The sequence below is a fragment of the Lygodium microphyllum genome, chromosome 9 (genome assembly GCF_053477565.2).
Source record: "Lygodium microphyllum isolate KBCC chromosome 9, Lygodium_microphyllum_v1.1.10, whole genome shotgun sequence".
Classification (NCBI taxonomy): domain Eukaryota; kingdom Viridiplantae; phylum Streptophyta; class Polypodiopsida; order Schizaeales; family Lygodiaceae; genus Lygodium; species Lygodium microphyllum.
In genome coordinates this window covers 152,794,868-152,817,425 of record NC_141143.1, presented here as the reverse complement: position 1 = coordinate 152,817,425, position 22,558 = coordinate 152,794,868, and the positions used below count along the sequence as shown (strand labels likewise).

Genomic DNA, 22,558 nt, shown 5'->3' with positions numbered 1-22,558 from the left:
CGTATGTGCACAAATGCCTCGCAACCAAACACTCAAGTGTGTATACAAAGGTGGCTTGCCTGACCACACTTCTTGAGGAACTCGCTCCCCAAAGTCCTGTTTGGTGACTGATTTATCAAGTGTATGGCTGTTGTCATAGCAGCCTCTGTCCGAAATCCATGAGGTAATGTAGCATGAGACAGCATGTTACAGACTTTCTCTTGAATAGTTGTATTCATATACTTTGCGACAACATTTTGGGGCAGATTATAAGGGGCAATGAGCTCTCTTTTTATCCCTTTGCTGTCATAAAAGGCGCAAAAGGCTTTGGATACATATTCCCCACCATTGTTAGAGCAAAGACACTTTTGATTATATTTTCAGTAAGTGTCAGGAATTTTTAAAACTTATCCAAAGCCTTGTCTTTACGACGGATCGGATAAACCTATACTTTGCGTGTGGCATCATCAACAAAAGTGATAAAATATTTCTTTCTTCCTAGAGACAACCTTGGCATCTCACATATATCTGAATGTACCAACTCTAAGGGTGGAGATTTTAGTGAAAGAGACTTTTTATGTGATGTTTGAGTATGCTTGCCATAAATACAATGATCACAATGGTCAAAATCAGCATACCTCAAATACGGAAAATAACCCAAATGAGAAAGCGCTTTCATTCTAGTTTGACTCATGTGCTCCAACCGGCTATGCTACAAAGACACTTGGTTGCTTGGTTATGGTGACAATATGATCACACATACTAAATACATGTAATGGATACAAAGTATTACTTTTAGAGCCTTTAGCAACAATTTTAGAGTCCTTACATATTTTCCGTTTGCTATCCCCGAAAGTGGTATGATAGCTTTCATCATCTAGTTGCCTTGTGCTTATCAAGCTCTTCTTGAGTTGTGGTACATGTCTCAAATTATGCAAAGTGAACATTGAACCATGATGAAATGCTAACTACACATTGCCAATCCCTACAATGAACCACTTATTGTGTAGTGTTACGTGGAATGAGGCACCTGAATCAAGAATCCAGGTGTGCATTTCATCATCAGAATTTGCAATCAATGACTGTGCACTAAAAGAAGCAAAGAATACATCACTCCCACTGTCACTCTCTTGACTGACTACATTGGCTTTCTCTATCTTCACATTGCTATTCTTTGCATGTTGGCTATTATTTTTCTCGTCTTTGTTATTATTAGTGTTTTTACCTTTGTCCTTTTCTTTCTTCCACTTAAAGAAATCCCGCTTAAAGTGCCCTTTCTTGCCACAACGATGGCACTCCACATTTTTCCTAGAAGAGTTTTTGCGTGCTTTGTTGTCAAAGTTGCCCTTTTGCTGGGATCTACCTCTAGTATGCAGTGCATTGGAAGACTCGTTTGCTGAAATATTTTGCCTATTGAGTTCCTCCATGAGTAAAGAGCTCTCCACATCTGAATATAGCCTATCACTAGCCGGCCCCAAGCGACCTGTTTTTAACCATCGCCTTGTTGTTTGGAGGTCTCCATTTACTACGTCATCATAGTACTTGATCAACTTGTGTTTCCAGCATTTGGAGCTAGGCGACAAGTTGCTACTATCTCTCCCACTAAGTGACTGCTGCAGTACGTGCGCTTTTGCTATCTAGCAGGCTGCCTACATCAGCAAACATCTCTTCTATTGTCAGCTGTCAATTCTTTGCCTTGGATGATCAATTTTCAGCCTTCTCTAGTAGTACACTGCTACACTTACGAGATTTCAGCCTTTGACTGTTGTGTTTTGATTACTAGCTTGCCGCCCTTCATTGTTCAACACTCTCTCATCTCCGACTAGTGGTCATAGTACTTGGGATCCGTCTTTGGTGGATGTCACTCTCCAACACTATTGCTTTGCCCTTGGGTACTATGTACACTCTTCGTTCACTTTAGAGTTGTGTTCCTTCTCTCTCCCTCTACTTGTGTTTGTTTTTGTGTTTGAGTTTTGAATATTGCTTTTAGGGTTTAAGTTTTGCACATCTATGTGTGTATTGTTGTGTTTCTGTTGTGGTCATGCACTCTGTGTTTCCTCAATGCAAACCCTAGCTGCTACTCATAGTTTTCTTCATATGCAATAGTTGCCTAGTGGGAGAGATGGTAGTAGCGTGTCACTTGGCAACAGATGCAGCAAATGGAGACCTCCAAATAGCAAGGTGATGGCTGGAAACGGCTGGCCTAGGGTTGGATGGTGATGGGCTGCAGCCCATGATGGCTGAAATCTACACTGTAGAGTGAATGGTGTATAGGGTGAAGGCCTCATGCTTTTCACGAATCGTGATGCCGATGGAGGCTTTTGTGTGTGTGTGACCAACTGTAAATCAGTGTGGATATCCAAATTGGTACGAATATTTTTTTGAGGAAAATAGTGGAGGTATAGCACACCCTCAAAGTTATCATCCGTTATGGGTGTCTCTGACTCTTTTTCTAGTTCACCTCATCTATGGTCCACTTGAGACATGGGGATTGGGGCCTCATTGAATTGTACCAACATACAGTTTGATTAGTCATTAATTCATTCATCATATTGGTATGTTTTGAGTTCTCTATCTTTGTTCAAACCTTTTTTTGTAGAGGTGGTGGTGTCACGCTTAGTTAGAGAGGTTGATGCTTGCCAACTATCCCACCTATCCAGCTTGTAGACTGCTCCAAGCCCCCATCTAGAAATGATGGAAATGCTCTAGGAGGTGGCTGCTGATAATGTTGGAACTTTCAGCTTCGAGAAGCAGTGTTTAAACTCATGGAGATGATCTTTATTTCTAAGTGCATTTTACATCCTCAATGAATGGTCTCAATATCTCTCCTCATCAAGGTCAGGCTATTATTACTACGTCCAGGCTTACAAGATTGAAAATATTAAGTTCTACTTATGGAGGAACCACTGGGCAGAAAGGCTCAAGATAGCATGTGTTTATCGTCAATCACTTGTTAATCTAATGGCCTGTAAGGGAGTCCAGATTGGCCATAAATAAGTGGGCCGATCAGAAAGCAATTCAAAAATTTCCTGGCAATCGAGTGGTTACAGTTGGCAGAAGCGTTGTCGAGACTACAGGATAGAGGAACTCCATGAATTGCCCAATTTCGAAGTGGTTTAGAGACCATGGTAGAACCTCCCACAATGTAACTCTTGCTCAATTCCACAAAGCCTAATACTAGTGATGATGGAACCTAATCAGAAACTTTTTTCCTAATGGTGGTTTTTAACAGAATTGACAGTGGTTGGATGGATGGGCCATGTTCATTGAGACTTGGATGGATGGTTGTAATCCTAACAGTCGGACAGATTGGGAATTTCCACTTCATAACCTTCTAAACTAACGCGATCATTTCTTATATCTGATCACTTGTACCCCCATGGGTTGGGTGTCATTCTGGCAAGAGTTTGACCTTGTTGGCCCCTCAAACTCACTCTTGGTGGGTTTACACAGTTAAGAGGTTAACACCTATGTTGACTTAATTAGAGATAGACTTCTATCTGAAGTAGCTGAATGGAATCGATTCAAAATCATTCTTGACATAGTTATAAGTACACAAAAAGGCAAGTGTAACTGAGAGGACAAAACTGTAGTCTTTGATAAATGGTGAAGGTAAGTTGGGAAACTTTCTAAGGTAGCAGTGTATCTACGTTTCCATCGTCATTGCTGCTTGGAATCAGCATGGCCTTCTGTGAGGAGGGAGAGTGGAAAGAGGGGAGCTGGTGTCAGGAAAGGGGGGTGGGGATGGAGGAACGGTCATGGGAGGGAGGGAGGGAATGTGACGTGCAGAATGTGTGGATGACTCTTGCTCGAAATTTTTGGCATATCTAGCATAACATTTATAAATGGACCATGATAGGGGACATTTAATATGTTGCATGAGGAGTAAGCCAAGTGTCGAATGCTTAAGTCATGGATGGATTTTAGAAACTGGGGTATCCAATGCTAGTTTGCTCTTTTTTGTTAAAGATGGCTTATTTTTGGTATCCTTTGACATTTTGGTGCACAATGGAGAGGGAAGGTTAAGGATTTCTTCCTTTTTGTTTTTTAAGGGCTTTTGCAATTCCTGTGGTATGTGATTTTTGAGGCTTTTTATTGGTCCTTTCTGCAAAATAGCATTTCTTGAGCAACAAGCGCAATATGAAAAATTAATTGGTTGAAAATGGTGGTCTGACATTGTACTTATGCAAAAGAAGAACCGTTTTACCACCATTATTATCTTGCTTTGACACTGGATTTTTCCATTTGGCAGCCCCTAGGGTTCAAAATTGATGATGCAAAGTTGAAACGAGCTGGTTTAGATTATTGGCCGTATCCTGATTTTTAAATGCATACATTTTAGTGAGCATTCAGAAGCATTCAAGCTGCACATTGAGGTAAGTTTGCATTGGATGCAACAATAGGGAAGCTCCTGAGGTAAATATCTGACGCCACATTGTTGTGTGGTTTTGCTGCTAAAATCTGGCTGGATGAATTAAGCCAGGAAACAACAACATGAGGTTTGAGGTTTCTGAACTTTGGTCTGCCTCGAATGCTTAACCTGATAGTGTATTATGTATTTCTCATGGCAGGGAATGAAGGATATGCCCGATTTACTTAAATCTGCTGAGAATTCTGATTATAATATTTTCAATGAATGACATGTTTCTTTTTGTAGAGTCGATGTAGGAAGCCTTGGATCTGTCATCACTGTTGACTTGACTGTGTGTCATCAAAACACGTATGATTGACATGTGCTACAATATACTGTCAGACATGATAGCAACAGATGTGGCATAGATGATAAAGGTGGAGAGGCTTGACGGTTGGGCTTGATGAAGGCAAAAAATTTTTGCAACAACACCTTCCCTTGCTTCTCCCTTCTCCTTCCTTTTTCTTCTGCTTCTGCTTCTTCTTCTTCTCCTCCTTGTTCTTCTTGTTCTTCTGCTCTGTTACCATATTTTGGTAGTGATGTCTGTGAATACACTTAAGAAACACTAGGGTTCCTTCACTAAGAGGGTCTTTTAGCACCAGATTGTGGTTCAGCAGCTGTCATCTGCTTCAGAAGGGTGCCCAGGTGCTTTCACCTGCATCAGAACTGCTCTGCTCTGCCCCTACCAGCCCTGTATGGTCAACTTGAGGGCTGATTGCTACATGGCAGGTCAGCACCTGGCACTTGGAAGACATGTCCATGCAATCTCAGCCCCACAACTTTATTCTCAGTCCATTTTTAATTCAGAAAAATGAAAAATAATTGGCCCTGCCCAAAGTTTGACCACTCCGCAGCCTCGATTTTAAATTCGTAACCTCTATGAACCTGAAAATGTAATGAAACTTGGCATCCCTTCGCAAACCTTAATCCAAGAGATCAGATAATCTAATTCTCTAAGCCCTTTGATAATGAAAGCCATTCCCAAGACGCTATTCAATGACGTGGGCCCAGATCTGCCCGGGGTACCAAATGGCATCTGTCCTCCAGAACTATTGCCAATGTCTTCCACTCCCGAATGAGCTTTTCGTATCACCTTGACTCACTTCTTCACTTAAGTTCACATGCGTACAACTTAATTGTCCCAAGAGAAATAAGTTAAAATTTCAGGACTGCATGATAAGTCACCTCACAATGATAAGGTCATATATTAGCTACTTTGTAATGAGTAGAGTTCATGGTGTTATAATATTTCGTTGTGCTCTTTCAAGTATGAAAATCGTGCATGTAGCACCATTGAAAGTATCTAAAGTCCTTAAAGTGCATCAATTGATAAAGTTTACTTAACTCCAGTCCCTTCATCAAAAACCAATTTCAAAATTGATGTTTGCTTGGCAGTTTAGCTTATCATGATTGCACTCAAGAGCTTCACTATGTATGGCAATGGAGTAACAATGATTTGTTCACCCCCCAAAAAAGTGCTTGTCCATGTGTGTGCATTTGACCACAACTAGCCATACAAACACAACTGAACTCATCAGACGAAAAACCTTTCTGGTATCTGCATGTCTACCTTTCTGCACCTGAAAATGATGATTGAAGTTTTGTGTGTTTTGGTATCTTTGACTTTGACCAGCGAAACATTATTGCTGATGTAATGTTGTTCTATGCTTTGTCATCTTAAACTAATACAGCATATTAATCTTGATATGTTACTGAGCAATTCTACCGATTATGTTCCTTGACATACTATCCAGATTTGTTTTTGTGAAAGTTCACTCTTCTTGGAGTGAATTCATGGATTATTTCAAGGCACAGGTACTTTTTAATGAGATCATTAATATGCTTTCTGCTCTTGAGCTTCTGATTTTCAAGGTTCAGCATATTTTGCACATGCAGGAAGGGGAGAAAAGGATAATAGCTTTTACTAAACGTGCAACATGTCTATATACGGTACTTTCTTCCTTTCTCTATTAACATCTGACCGGCAGGCTTATGAAAGTATGACTGGAGTAAAGATAAAAGTGAATAGCTCCGATATGTGCCTAAGGCAGATTAGATAGCTGTTGATGCTAAGTGGTGAAGGCATGCTAAATGGCTTATTGTGTGGCTCACTTGGCTCCTCACTGACTGATATGAAAGCAAGGTGTTTTCTAAACTGTCATGAAGGATCTTCTTATCTGGTTTCATCTTGCTTTTGTCATTGTGTCTATAGGATCTTCTTGTTCGGATATTGTCTTTCTTTTGTACTGTATACCCATTAGAAATGAAGGATCTTCTTATCTGGTTTCGTCTTTCCTTTTGCCATCGTGTCTATAGGATCTTTTTGTTCGGATTTTGTCTTGCTTTTGTACTGTACACCTATTAGAAATGAATGCTTGGAAGTTACATTGGCACATGTAAAACGTGTCTAGTGATGGAAGAGAAATACTTAGCATTGGAAGAGTAATTTACCCTCAACTTTCAAGTAATGAGTCCTCGTGTGGAGATGCTTGTGGTAGTTTTCTGGTTCATGATACATAAGAAGGCTGCCACTTGCCTTCTTATGTATTTGTAAGATAGTCTCTCATACTTTGGACCCCATATCGCTCAGCACCGTCACGTCGTAAGGTTTCTACCCCCCCGCTCCGTCTGATCGTGCCCCTCACTCTGCCTGATCGCGCCCCTCACTCTGCCTGATCCCCCCCCCCCCCCCGTGCGCCCTTCCCTATCCGCGGTGTACCAAAAACAGCAGTGTTCCACGCCACCCCCCTCCAACCCTCTAGTTGCTCCCCCTATCTGCAGCAACTCCCCCCCTCAGGTAGCACCACGGCGTGATTGGTAGTTCTCTCAAAAGGGACGCACAATGGAAACCTCTGGTTAGACGCCGGCACACTCGGTGAGTGCCCCCCAGTCAAACACCTTGCGCGTAGTCCTCTCTAGGGAGCAGCTCTTAGCCGTCCGAGCTAAGGAGCTGGAGCTAATGGAAACAATGATTTATGGTCAGGTAGTAGGACATTCCCCAGCCAGGGCCCAACTTCGGGACTGGCTTCACTCCACGCTGCGCATCAGCACAACGTAGATCATGGAGGCGGCCCTATTGGGCCAAGGGATCTTCATGGTTCAGCTTAGCTCGCGAGTTACTCGCCAGTTCACCATATGCGTCCACAAAGGGGGTCATATACATGGTCCCCTGGTACAGTGGCTTTACTGTGGAGGCGTTTGCGCTCCACAACAGGTTTCTTTGGCACCTGGTCACCCTTCTTTTCCCCGGCATGGCGATTGAGTATCGCCAATTGGTGAAAGATTTTGGACGGCTCTTCAGCACTGTCCTTCCCCCGTCTTTCGCAGTGACAACAGCAAGAGTCCCAAAGGTACGGCTGGTAGTGAAAGAGGTCAAGAATATCCCACAGTTCCTAGAGATTGAGGCAGGCGGGCACTCCTTTAGGTAGCAGGTCATTGTGATTGGGCAGCCAAGGCAAAGCCTGCGCTGCCACGACTTTGGGCATTAGGCAGCAGTTTGTACGCGTTTCGGAGCCAAGGCGGCTTCGCCAACAGGTCCACAGGTGGATGCTGACGGTTTCACACGGGCTTAGAGATGGCAGAGAGGGAGACGGCAAGGGGGGGCGTAGCCAGCTCCTCAGACCTAGCCTCGACAAAAACAGGATGTAGGCGGGCGAGCGATGCCCCCTCAGCAGAGCACTCCACAGCCCCCCTTGTCCGTTCCACCTGGTAGGACCGTAGCCCCCTACATCCTCCACCCACGCCACAGATTGCCTCGCCTGAGTTCCCACAGTCCTCTCACCCAACACCACACACCCCCACGTTCCCCCCCCCCCCCCGCCCACATCCCATGCCCCCTCCTCCCCCCACACTCGCCATGCATCTCCGTCCATCCCACCATCCCTTGATCCTCTTCCCCCCACCACCCCCCCTGATCCACACCCGGTTCAGGTGATCCCCCCCAGACCTACCCCCCCTCCTCCCACAGGAGGTGATGAGCCACACACACCTACCTCCTCCGCGCACCAGCAGTCTTCCCCTTCCTACACAGGCACCAGCTCATCCACCCTTGCCACCCGCCACACCTTCCTGAGATAGGCATAGCTGTTGCCACAAGAGTTCTTCCGCAATGGCCCATGGTCCTACCTGAGTGTTGCGGAGTGCGGAGGGTTCCCACTACCTCTAGAGGTGGGGATCTAGACCAGTAGACAGAGTGAACTGGAGAACCCGAAACACAACCTTGGGAGAGAAGCCACTAGCTCTGCGCATCCATGCTGGAAGGAATATGAAGACCTTGTCACCAAGTCGCGGCTGAATCTCTGAGGTCCCGATCTAGGTGGTACCTGAAGATCCTAGGTATCAGTAGAAGAGATGATTGGTTGAAGACAGCCACCCCAAGAAAGTAGAGGATGGGTGAAGAACTTCATGTGGAGTAGGTTCCCTCTCTGAGGTGGGAGGTGGAGGGGCCCCCGTTGAAGTTGAAGAAGAAGTAGATGCCCCCTCTAAGGGCAAAGAAATAACATCTCCCTCTGAATCCCCCTCTGAAGTAGATAGAGAATCCAAAAACTCATGGATCACGGACTTCAAAATGTTTGATGATGAAGTATTGCCGATCATGCTGAAGAAGGTATCTGGGGTGCCGAAGAGCTCCCAAAGGTAGCCTCTCGAACCTGAGTAGTCGAGGGTGGGAAAGGGTGGGGCTCAGAATGAGCAAGAGGTGGGCAACAGTTGCCGTCTCTTAGTGGAGTAGACTAGGTAGCCGAAGAAGAGGAAGGAATCCAGTAGCCACTGTCTCTTGAAGGAGCAGATTGATGAGGAGACAGTATCAAACAATCACTGTTTTCGATGGAGCGGACTGCAGATCCGTAGGTTGTGAAAGCCACTGTACCTGAAAATAAGTGGGAGAAGACTGCCGCTGGCATTGCGACGATCTCCAGGAGGTTGTAGCACCAATCGATCCTCCATGTGCTCGAAAGGACTTAGTGCGCATTGGATGCATCTTATTGCCTTAAGCATAGTACTTTGATAGCCGATGCAGAATTATCTCTATGGCCTAGAAAGGAGAGGTGGCACAAAGAGTGCCTGGTGGAAGATGCATGTACTCCGGAGGGGTGGGGAGCAAAGGTCAAAGTCGGCAAGTATCAGTGGTGTATTCGGTGATGTCACAATAGGAGCACCCAATAGTCTGGTCATCTATTGGTAAAGAAGCCATGGATACCAATGTGCCTTGCTGAATAAGGAAGAGGTCAACCACCATGAACCACGAACTGCAATGTCCGCCTCAAGGGGTGGGAGGGCAATGGAAGGGCTGGAAGTGAGCTTCTAGTGGGAGGAGGATGCAACCAGTAGTAAGAGGTTGCAACCAATAGAAAAAGGTAGGTAAGGAGAGAGAGACTAAAAACGCAGGCAGGACAGCTTGCAGGAAAGAGAAAGACTAAAAATGCAGGCAGAACAGCCTGCAGGAGAGAGAAATACTAAAAACATAGGCAGCAAGATTGTGATGATGTGGCAGGCTGTACGGCAGGTCTGCACAGGAACAGCAGTCGCCTAGCTGGAATCAGCTCCAAACTGTGTGAAGAGTGCTGGAAATCAGGTGCCAACTGATGGAGACAACAATGGACAGCTTCGGCTGAGATATCCTCCGCGAACGGGATGTGGGCAGCGAGCTGAAACACCTGAAATCTGCAAAAACGAGATTTTGATGTAGTGGAAGAAGAAGAGAAGTGGATGTCGAACCTGTCATCGGTCTTTGCCTTCACTAGAGTGGAGGATCTTTGCCGCTGTTTGAGCAGATCCAGCTCTGATACCATGTCAAAAGATGACGTACCAGCGAGACAGTAGGGTCGGCAGGGAGGAACACGGAGTAATCTCGGCAAACATGGAGAAGAGAATAGAAGAGAAGAAACTCTGATGAATGGAATGATGAAGATTTGAATCATGGAGTGAATGTGATACAAGGGAATAAGGGTGCCGTAGCACAAGGAAGATGATGAAGACAGTCACAAACTACAAACCGCGAAGTTCTCCTGAAGGGGTGTGAGGGTAGTGGAGAGGCTGGAGAGAAGAGGTGACGGACTGAATGAATCAGCCGTGAAGAATGAATGAGAGAGTGGCCTATAAATAGGCATAGTCAGTCTAGGATGGCGCCCCTTTTTGGGGATGCAAACCCTAAACGCAAAACGCAGAAACACAAAAAATGCAAACTACGGGTGAAGGGTTTCTCAACAATTGTTAGTACCACCTAGAGCATCTATTACCCCTATGGTCCGGCTGAGGGCCACCATGGGGGATTGGAGCTCACTGTCTAGACCGGCGGCAAAGCGCACTTGCATGCCTCAAAGTTTCTCCTTCTCATCAGCAGCATCCACACCGAACAGATGCCTGTTCGGTTAGTCACAGGTTTCCCCACGAGCTTACACCTTGCATCTTGGAATGTGAATAGTCTCCACTACTGTGGGGCATGTGGTTCCAGGAAGTTGATTGTTCGGCAAGAGGTGTAGCTTGTCCTTGCTGGATGGATCGACATCCTGCTTCTGCAGGAGCACAAGCTCACTCGCCCAGAGGGTTGGGAAGGTACTTCCGGGCAGCTCACATACTTACTAGGAGCATGCCATAGGTGCCCACGGCAGGAGTGGAGGCGTTTGCATCTCTATTGGCTCAAGTCTCACCGCCTGTGTATGAGACCACGGGATGATAGTGGCAGGAAGGGTTCTATGGATTAGATTGGATATTGGGGACTCGTGCATTGGAGTCCTCAATGTCTATGCCCCTACGCAGGTTAGGGCACGTAGTAGGTTCTGGGTGGAGATCGCAGATGGACTCCCAGAGGTGGACTCTTGGATCGTTGAAGGAGATTTCAACAACCTGGAGACTTTGGAGGACTAGCAGGGCAGAGGCAGAAACTACAAGGGCATGGCTGGGGAGGAGCAGGAGGCATGGGAGGTCTCTTTGCTTGCAGTCGGAGCATGTGATGCTTGGAGAGACCCTGCCTTTCACAGGAGGGAGAGATCGATGGACTTCTCTTGGGGAGGCATGGTCTCTCCAAGCTCGTGATGCTTGGAGAGACCCTGCCTTCCACAGGAGGGAGAGATCGTTGGACTTCTCTTGGGGATACAAGCGGCTAGGTGGAGTCCTGCTGGAGCGGTTGGACAGGTTTTATGTGGGAGAGTGGGGAGGCTCTCGTGGAGGCCAGATTGAGCAGTTGGCAGGCACCACGTTGTCCGATCATTGCCCGGTTCTCTTGACACTTGACCCCCCAGCATCCGCCCTAGATACACGATCTTGTCGGATCCCTGACTCGATCTATAGGAGGGAGGAGGTAACGAGACAGATAGAGCAAATTTGGACCAGAGAATGGGACAGGAGGGATCGGATAGTAGAGGAGGTTGTAGAGGTCCTAGCCGAGTCGAGCAGAATCTGCCAAGCGGCAGCCATACAGGCCAGGCAGCAGTGCTGGGAGGAGGAGAGAGCACTTCAGTGGGACCTTGCAGCCATGCAGAGATTATTGCAGGAGGCACCAGGGAATCCCACCCTCCACGCACAGGATGTACACGTGCGAGCAGTCATTGTTGGCCTAGAGGACAGGTGCTCGGAGTTCTCTTTCCGAACCTCAATAGCCTTTTGGGTGAAAGGGAAGTGGAACCCAGGAGGAAGAAGCTTGGCGGTGAGAGCTATGGCGGATGGAGAGCAAGAGCCAAGAGAGAGAGAGACTCAAAAGTGCGAACTCCAACAACCACAATGTGTGGTCGGGCCTTCCTTTATTCAAACTGTCACTAAAAGAATAAAGAATAAGTGACTGTGACGGGTGCCCGCCACCTGTAGTGTGCAGTGGCGGGTATTGTCAGTGTAGTAATACACGGGCGGCTAGACGGAGGCGCCTTTATCCCCAACAACCTCCCACTTAAAGGTGAATCTGCCCCAGTGAGAGAGAAAAAAAAAAGACAGTACAACATGTACACACGTACAACAGGATGAGGAAAAATACGTCATCTTATCCAATGCCCATCAATCTCCTGAGAAAGGCAAAGTGCTCGGTAGTGAGGCTTTTCGTGAGCAAGTCTGCAGGATTCTGCTCAGTCGGAATCTTGACAAGGTCAACGGACTTGTCGGGATTCTTGGCCAACTGAATGGCACTCATAGAATTCGAATGCAGTGTAGGCATAGCATCTGTCATACCAAGGTTTGCAATTAAATGGCCTAACTAGATGGCCTCCTTGCAAGCCTTTGTGGCTGCAATATACTCGGCCTTTGTAGTAGAAAGAGCCGTACACTTCTGCACCCTGGACATCCAAGAGATAGCCCCTCCAGCATAAGTGAACATATAGCCAGAAGTGGACTTTCTACTATCTGCATGTCCTGCATAATCAGAGTTAGTGTATCCCACGACTCTTGTATCCTGGCTGCCATAGCAAAGGCACATATCTGTTGTGCCCTTCAGGTACCTCATGATACCCTTTACGGCATCCCAATGTTTCTTGCTAGGTGTAGCCATATAATGGGCCACAACCCCAACTACAAAAGCTATATCCGGACGGGTGGCTATCATGGCATACATAAGACTGCCCACGGCTGATGCATAGGGAATCTCGGCTATCTCAGTCCTCTGCTCATCTGTCTGCAGACAATCGGCTTGTGAAACCTTCACATAAAAAGGTAATGGACAGCCAATAGGCTTAACATCCTACATGCAGAAGCGCTCAAGGACTTTATGAATGTACTCCCTCTGGGACAGATAGAGTAGTCCCTGAGATCGATCGTGCGTAATGCGCATTCCAAGTATATGAGAGGCCTGTCCCAGATCTTTTATCTCAAAGCTCTTCTTGAGCTAAGCCTTAAGAGCATCTAGCTCCTCACGAGTTGTCCCTGCTAAAAGCATGTCATCCACATAGAGTATCAAAATCAGTAAAGAATCGTCACGAGCTTTCTTCGTGTACAAGCACGGATCCATAGCACTGCGGCTGTAGCCCTGTGACTGCATGAATGCATCAAACTTATGGTACCATTCCCTAGGTGCCTGCTTCAAGCTATATAGACTCTTCTTTAGCTTGCACATTAGGTGTTTCCTGCCAGGGTCTGCAAAGCCCTTAGGTTGCTCTATGTAAATCTCATCATGCAAGTCCCCATGTAAAAAGGCCATATTGACATCCATCTGGTACAAGTCCAGGTCAAGTTGTGCAACCAAGGCCAAGACTAAGCGTAGGGTGGTCATCTTGACCACAAGAGAAAAGACTTCATCAAAATCAACACCATGGTCGTGCTTAAACCCTTAGTAACCAATCGAGCCTTGTATGCCGGCTTGTGGTGTCCAAGGGTACTTTTCAGCTTGTACACCCACTTGCATGGCAAAGCCTTCTTACCCTGAGGCAAGGAAACCAAATCCCAAGTCTGATTCTTATGTAATGAGTCAAGCTCAGACTGTATAGCCCTCTCCCAAGAGTAACAATCACCCCTACGCATAGCCTCATCATAAGTGAGAGGCTCTCTTACATCTGTAACCAGTACATAATCCATAGAGGGCGCAAAACGGTCAGGAGGTCGTCTCTCTCCAGCTGAACGTCTCAATCCAGGCTCTGCTGCTTGACTGACATTCTGTCTAACATCAACATGTCTAGCATCTTGGCCATGGACATTAGGTGATGTTGCACGCTGTCTAGCTGGCCGTTGTCGTGATGCTATGCGGACACAGTGTGAAAAAGCATGGAATACATCATCATCCGACTTTCTTATTGATCAAGAGAGTCAATGTGATCTGAGTCATTAGTACTAGTGTGAGTTGCATGGATTATCCAAAAATACTAGTTTTCTGGATAATTTTAGTTTATTTTTAATATTATTTATTGTAAAAAATCCAAAAAAAGTTAAAAAAGCTTCTAGATTAGGATGGTATGCAAAAAGCAAGTTGCTTTTTCAGCCAGTTATGGGATTTTCATAAAAAAGACAGATGGACGAAATTGCATGCGTGGCGATCGCTGTAAACAGGCTGAAAACTGCACTTTGAACTGAAAGAAGAAGAAGAAGTGATCTGGGAGATCCGTGAGGAGGTATCCTGAGGTTTTACTCCCCTTTCGGAGCCAATGGAGCCATTAGATTTGGGTTCCAAGTAACAGAGAAGGAGCTGTAATTTTGATGCACGTTTTGTTCTACGAAGAAGCTTCGGGAGATCTAATGTCCGGAGATTGCTTCTGAGTAGTGCAAGGATTCCAGGTTCTTTCAACACATATCGATTCAATTCATTGTGCTTTGTCTTTGTCATGTTTACCTCTCGTCTATTCTCTTTCTTTTCTTCCATCTCCTATCTTTACTTCCTTCTACCTCTGATCCCCGGTGGATTCGACCTTTGGACAAAAACCCCTCCGACATATGTCATCCTAATCTAAAACATTTTTTAACATTTTTTGGGATTTTTTTACAATAAATAATATTAAAAATAGGCTAAAATTATCCAAAAATCTAGTATTTTTGGATAATCCATGTAACTCACACTAGTACTAATGACTCAGATCACATTGACTCTCTTGATCAATAAGAAAGTTGGATGATGATGCATGCCATGCTTTTTCACATTGTGTCCACATAGCATCACGACATCCACCCCCTTTGAACCTACACATCCTCTGGTATGTGCCAAAATCCTAGTTGTCACCGGATTTTGAGTCCTCCTCATCCTCTGTAACCATATCCTTTGCTTCTTCATCTTCCATATTTTCCTGGCTATCCCCTGTATCATGGCGTTCATTTTCTTCCAATTCTGGTAACTCATAGGCAGTAGATTCCCACCTCTTGAATAATTTGATTCTTTTCCTTGCTACCGGAAGTTTTATGGCTGTTCCATCCAGTTCATTTAATGCATTTAAGTAGCATTATCAAATACCTGTCTTACCACATAGGGTCCAAACCATCTTTTGGAAACTTTACGTATGGCACTATGTTGGTTGTCTAAACTGCTATCATAAATCAATACCCAATCCCCATCTTGTATGCTTCTTGGTCTCAGTCTATGTCTTTTGTCAAACCGTTTCTTGTTTTGTATCTTTGTTGTCCTTAACTTTGCAATTGCTGCCTCTATGTCTTCTGACTTTCTTTCCAACTGTCGAATGCGTAAGGCCAATAACTCCTCTCGATTCAACTCCTCCTCCCAAGGTAGCACACTCCATGTGATTATCATTTCTTCTATCGGCATGATAGGTTTTTGACCATACATCAATTCTGCAGGCATATATCTTGTAACAGCACTATGAGTTGTTCTGTCAGTCCACAAAGCATAAGGGAGCAATCGTGGCCACTCTTTTACCTTCTCTCCACATGCTTTTACCAATGCCTTTACTATTAATAGGTGGATGACCTCTTTCACTTTTTCCATTTTCTTCAGGGTTATAGATTGAAGTTAAAGCAAGCTTTATCCCCAACTATGCAAAGAAATCATGAGCTTCATATGCATCCAGCTTGCCCCTATTTGCTGTAATTTTTCCCACACAGCCACACCTACACGGGCAAGCACAAGATACCTCATTTGCCAAAGACCTGTAGGCATTGTGAACAAATCCACCACCCACTTAAAATGAAGAGACAATGGATATGTGGGCTGCAATCCATCCCGATGTCTCACAGATGAATACATTTGGCATGTCATACATGTTTTCACAAAGTGAGCAATATCCTTATACATACCCTGCCACCAACATCTTTCTTTGATCTTTGCGAAAGTATCCCAAACACCTCTATGACCAGCCCATAAGCTTTCATGAAATTCTTGTATAACATTTACTTGTGAAGCTCTGTCACCCAAAACTCGCAATGGTATACCCTGTTTCTTTTTAGCATGTTCCCATAAGTATCCATCTTTTAAGAAAAACCCATATACTTTTCTCTTGATCTTCTTAAACTCCTCATCTGACCATTCATCTCTCTTTGTTCATGTATTGAGGTATTGACCAATTCTCAGCCACTCTTCTACATATTTGTCTTCCAGAAATACTTCTACACAAGATGCAAAACATCTAAAGTGTCTTCTCTTTGTTGTCCAAGCTTCTGTTAATGCTGTAGCAACAACTTGTATTGCTAAATTTACTCTTGCAACATCATTTTCAGCCATAAGAAAGTCATCTTTCTTCTCTTCCATCTCCTATCCCTGCTTTCAATTGCAAGGTGAAACTGATCATAACCCGAGTAAAGATCACCCAAAGAATAGGTCTCTCTGCCTGCAAAAGCCTCTGCAAATTCATCAACCACAGGACCTGCACCCACATTTCTTATAGTTACTTTATTGACCGGTTGTATGTCTTGAATAAATCTCAAAGCCCCATTCTTTTTGGACACAGTAAACTAATGATTTGAGTGCGGGGTTGAAGAAGGCTCCAAGATCTTCATGCGAATCTTTTCATTTAGCAAATCCATCAGCTTTGGCAAGTAAGCTTTAGGCACTGGAATAGGCCTCAAGTTCCATGGTACATGTGGCACAGTAAATATGACAATAGGAGAGACAACATTTGGATCCACACAACCTATTTCACTTGGCTGAAATGCAAATGCCTTTCCATGTCTAGCCAACATCCACATAAAATAGTCTCTCTCAGCAGGCAAAAGAAACCCTTCTGCACCAACTTTCAATTCCTGTAATGTTTCAGATGTAAACTGATGACCTATATCTTTAGGATCCCGTAAGCTTGGCTGCCTTGACACTTTTTTATACATACCCTCACTCTTTGGTGGAAGTGGCAAAGCAATTGGTTTCACCTTTGTCAACTCTCTTATACTTTGTCTCCACAAGTGCTTCAGCCCATTGCAAACAATGCTATAACATCACACATATCCAAAGAACATACTAACAACACTCTGTTTTCAGCCTCATTTTCTGCATGTATAGTTGCTGAAATTTCAGCCATAGTGTCATTAATATTCAGCCCATATAAGATGCCTGAAATGCCTTCATTTTCAGCTAACAGTCCCAATGCTTTCAATTCCTTGGTGCGTTCAGCCTTGCACATAGCTTCCATAGGCTTAAACCAACATGAACTGTTTCCTGTAAATTGAGAATAACCAATAGTAAATACATGCTTCATTCCATCAAGAGGCGAGTACATCCTCTGAACAGTACTACTGTAGCCCCGCATTATAGCAGTGCTTAATGAAAATCCAGGTCTTTGAATTCCCTTGCATTTGGAGCCAAAGGAGACTCTCGAAGCATATCCTGATTTCTAGGATGATTAACACAAATAGAAAGAAATTGGATTGCTTTCCTCCCATCCTTGCTTCTAACTCTTGCATAAGTAGAACCATCATCAAGCACCTTTGTTTCCGTACGCACTCCTGTAATATAGGATTGTCCCAAAATCATTGCATATGAGCAATTATCTTGCACAAAGAAGTGTTGCTCTTCTTGTACATCACCAATTGTCACTTTTACATTAGGACATGCAGCATAAATCTCTCCCGAAGAATTATTTGCAGCCCTCATACGCCAACCATGATCAGTATCTACAAGCCATGTACCACTTTCATATAATCCACACTCAATGACATTTATCTCAGACCCATGGTCAAGTAAAGCAACACAAGGAGTTTCACGTTCTCCTATTTTCACTACCGTTTCAGTGGTAGCCCTAGCCCAATGATTTCTTGTGTAGTGACTTCAAGGAATAAATCCTAGAGTCTCTTTCCCATATTGTTGCATGTGCCTTACTCCACCATGCATATTGCTACAAGACTGCATTTTCAGCCACTTCCTTCTCTTTTCCACATGCTGTTCACTGATTAGTAGCATCCTGTATAGACAATCCTGTACTTACTTCATGCTCATATTCAGCCCGAATACCCAACAAACCAGTTTTCTCTTCAAATTGTAACAATGCACTAGTGGTATCACCAGAAAACTAATGCTTTCTCTTAATTATGTCAATGATCTCATCATGAAATTCTCGCTTGGCAATGCCAAGCACCTCTCCCAAGGTGAATTCCACCGGACTGTTTAAGATCCGTTCTTCAAGAACCTTCTTAAGTTCTGTGGCTATCTCAATGTCAGACTGTAACTTATATCCTGGCTGCTTGCCCTTTTATTTGCCCTCTTGTTTGTTATCTTGTTTTTGCTCCTGACTGACCTCTTCCATAACATGCTCGAGAGGTGGTTGATTTGCAGCTTTAGGTTGATCCACACTTCTTCTTGTCATTCTTTTAGATGTCCCTACAATATCTTTATTTCTCTTGTTCGTTTTTCTTCCACAAGTACATCCATGTTTTGTACCTTTGCTAAATATACATACACTGAATATGCATCTACCGATGATTCCCAACCAGTTATGCCACAAATGTTTTGCCTTGCATGAGGCATTTCATAATCAGTAACCTTTCTCTTTTCAGCTATATGTAAAGCATGTGTCCATATTTCGGCCTTTGGACCAACCATCACTTGGCCATGCATTCTATCCAACTGTAGATCAAAAGTAGAAGCATGTACCACCGCATAAGCATTTCGGACAGCCAAGTCTTCCAACAACTTTTGTATATCTCCCTTTCCAAAATTCAAAGCAAGAGGCAATCCGGCTTCTTGTGCATGGATCTTGCCATCTTTCCAAAAGATGAGTTGTCGTGCCAAGGCCTCCTGATAGGCAGCACAATCGTTTCTCTCATGCTGCAAACTGTCACACCACATACATTTTTTTCTTGGCTTAGGGGCCGTTGCCCGTCCCCTTTCCTCTTGTTCTTTTTCATCCAATTTTGCAACCTTCAATTGAAGATCCCGCATGCCTTTGACCAATTCATCTAAGACATCTTCCCTAACAGAGAGAACAATAGCAGGTATAGCCATAGGGCTAGCCACAGAAGTAGGTGGCTTATTGGATACATCAGCTGTCTTGCCTGTAACAATGGGCAAGCTAGAGACATGCAGCCTTTCTCTTCTTCTATGTTTCTTCACAAGTGCAGTAACAGCTTTCTTGACATATCTCCACTCTGTTTTCAAACCTGTCTCTGTAGTCTGATCCTCCAACAAATCATTAGGCTTCTCTTGAAGCTCAGGATTAGCTGCTTGTAGAAACAATTCAATTTTCTGGCTTGCAAGAGCTTGCTATTCTGCAAGATCCAACTGCTTAAATCGACTTTCAAATTCTCTTAACAATTCTGTAGCCACAAGTCCCTTATTGGGTTGTAAAACCCACTCCTGAAAAGTCTTGCATGTAATCAAACTAGTGTCCTCAATGTAAAATTCTTCTTTGAGTGTCTTCTTGAAGGCTACCCAGTCAGCATCCTGCAAGTATAATTCAATAATCCGTGCTTTCAGTTCATGAATAGTAACACGTACAAAATACCGGCTCCATTCAAGTTGAGCCACCCCAAAGAATTCTATCTTCTAAGTATAGATATGTACATATGTAGATAATTTCTATCATTGAATAACTTCACCTTACGCTCAACTGCTTGTAAAGGATTCATCACAACACTTTCTGTTTGAGCAGAAACTTGCATCACATGTTGTTGTTGTTGTACTTGCATAAGCATATTCATATGTTGCACCAATTGTGCAAAACATCACTGGAGATTGTGTTCGAAGATTCTCCCATCTTGTCTTTCCTTCTTCTGACGACATTTCACGTTGGATTCACCAATGTCGGAGGGGTTTTGTCAAAAGGTCGAATCCACCAGGGATCAGAGGTAGAAGGAAGTAGAGATAGGAGATGGAAGAGAAAAAAGAGAATACACAAGTGGTAAGCACGACAAAGACAAAGCACAATGAACTGAATCAATATGTATTGAAAGAACTTGAAATCTTTGCACTACTCAGAAGCAATCTCCAGGCATTAGATCTCCTGGAGCTTCTTTGTAGAACAAAACGTGTGGACGTCATGATGCTATGCGGACACAGTGTGAAAAAGCATGGAATGCATCATCATCCAACTTTTTTATTGATAAAGAGAGTCAATGTGATCTAAGCCATTAGTACTAGTGTGAGTTGCATGGATTATCCAAAAATACTAGATTTTTGGATAATTTTAGTCTATTTTAAATATTATTTATTGTAAAAAAATCCAAAAAAAGTTAAAAAAGCTTCTAGATTAGGATGGTATGCAAAAAACAAGTTGCTTTTTCAGCTAGTTATGGGATTTTCATAAAAAAGACAGATGGACGAAATCGTGCGCGTCGCGATCGTTATAAACAGGCTGAAAATTGCACTTTAAATTGAAAGAAGAAGAATGAGTGATCTGGGAGATCTGTGATTTGGTGTCTTGGGGTTTTACCCCCCTTTCGGAGCCATGAGAATTGGGTTCTGAGCAGCAGAGAATGAGCTATAATTTTGATGCACATTTTGTTCTACGAAGAAGCTCCAGGAGATCTAATGCTTGGAGATTGCTTTTGAGTAGTACAAGGATTCCAGGTTCTTTCAACACATATTGATTCAATTCATTGTGCTTTGTCTTTGTCGTGTTTACCTCTTGTCTATTCTCTTTCTTCTCTTCCATATCCTATCTCTACTTTCTTCTACCTATGATCCCCAGTGGATTCGACCTTTCGACAAAAACCCCTCCAACACCGTGTAGCGGGCTGAACGGGAGCAGGTGGCTCCTCCTGAAAGATAACTCTGCGTACCTCAACCACTTTCTCAGGTTGCATATACATTTTGTCATCATGAAAGATGACATCATGGTTGCGGATCACTTTCCGCACCTGTGGATCCCATAGACGATAACCCATCTCTCTTGCATCTCCATAGCCAATGAAAATGCATTTGACACTTTTTGGATCGACCTTATTGCGTTCGTCCTTGGACACATAGCAGAATGCCTCACATCCAAAGACACGCAAATGATCATAAGAGAGGGGCTTGCCTGCCCATACCTCCTCTGCAACCTGAAAGTCAATGTCACTGCTAGGCGACCTATTAATGAGATGCACTGCAGTAGTAATTGCCTCAGCCCAAAAGTGCTGCGGTAAGCTAGTCTAGCTAAGCATGCTACGGACTCTTTCTTGAATGGTCCTATTCATGCGTTCAGCCATACCATTCTGGGGTGGGGTGTAAGGGGCGGTCAACTGATGCTTAATACCCCGCTTATCTCAAAACTGCTCAAAAGCACATGATACATACTCGTCCGCATTATCTGACCTTAGGCATTTGAGCCTTTTTCCAGACTGGTTCTCTGCCAATGCAAGCTAACTCTGAAATCTGTCTAAGACATCGGATTTTCTCTTTATGGGATAAGCCCAAACCTTACGTGAGTAATCATCTATGAAAGTAATAAAGTACTTTGCCCCACCAAGTAACTGACAGGGCATGGGCCCACATACATCTGAGTGCACAAGAGTCAAGGGCTCACCCATGCATTTCTTAGCAGACTTTTTATGCGTATTTCTAGTCTGCCTACCATACAAACAATGATCACAAGAATCAAAATGCAAAGAGTCAAAAGGCAGAAGATACTGCAAAGCACAGAGCATTTTCATTCCTTTAAGAGACATATGCCCTAAACGAGCATGCCAAAGGGATACATGGAAAATAGAATCCACAGACAAAACATGATCCAATGTAGCTCTAGATACAAGTAAGGGATAGAGGCTGCCAGACTTGGCACCTCTTGCAAGTACAAGCCCGCCACGAGTAATCTTCCATGCAGAGTCTCCAAAAGACACAAAATACCCTACATCATCAAGCTGTCCAGTCGACATAAGGCTGTGAGTCAACGTAGGGACATGTCGTACATCATGCAAAACAAAAGAGCTGCCAGAAGGAAATTGCAGCCTAACATCTCCAATGCCGACAATGTCAAGAGACTTGTTATCACCAAGACACACAGAACCAGACATGGTACGATAGGTGTGAAACCAATCTCTACAGGGTGTCACATGGAAAGACGCACCGAATCCAAGAGCTAGCACTGCGCATACATAGAATGTATCTCAGAAGTCTGTAAGGCATCGCATGAAGAAGCTGCAAGTATGTAATCATCATCTGAATCAATGGCCTGCATGACATTAACCTTTTCTATCTTCACATTGGACTTTGCAGGTACAATACTGCACTCAGAAGACTTTTCCTGCACTTTTTCTTTTCCCTTTTCCTTGTGCTTATCATCGCGCATTTTATGGCACTGTGGCCTAATATGTCCTGCTTTCCCACAATAATGACAGGTAAGATCAGACTTCCGTCCACGGGACTTACTGCGACCACGTGACTTGGACCTAGACTTCTGAGAGTCCCTACCCTTA

The 22,558-nt window shown here is 44.1% G+C and overlaps 1 protein-coding gene across 3 annotated transcripts in view; it reads left to right on the top strand.

Annotated features, from left to right (window-relative positions):
* Positions 1 to 22,558, top strand: part of AGL26 (tRNA (cytidine(34)-2'-O)-methyltransferase) — a 96,538-nt gene that overhangs the window by 43,076 nt on the left and 30,904 nt on the right. For all 3 annotated transcript variants that reach the window (XR_015691935.1, XM_087685322.1, XM_087685321.1), the window contains exons 4-6: positions 4,232 to 4,290; positions 6,145 to 6,205; positions 6,287 to 6,340. Coding sequence is in view for 2 of the 3 variants with exons in the window: in XM_087685322.1 (XP_087541448.1) it covers positions 4,232 to 4,290; positions 6,145 to 6,205; positions 6,287 to 6,340 (174 nt within the window). In the remaining variant the exon portion in view is untranslated. The remainder of the gene's footprint in view (positions 1 to 4,231; positions 4,291 to 6,144; positions 6,206 to 6,286; positions 6,341 to 22,558) is intronic.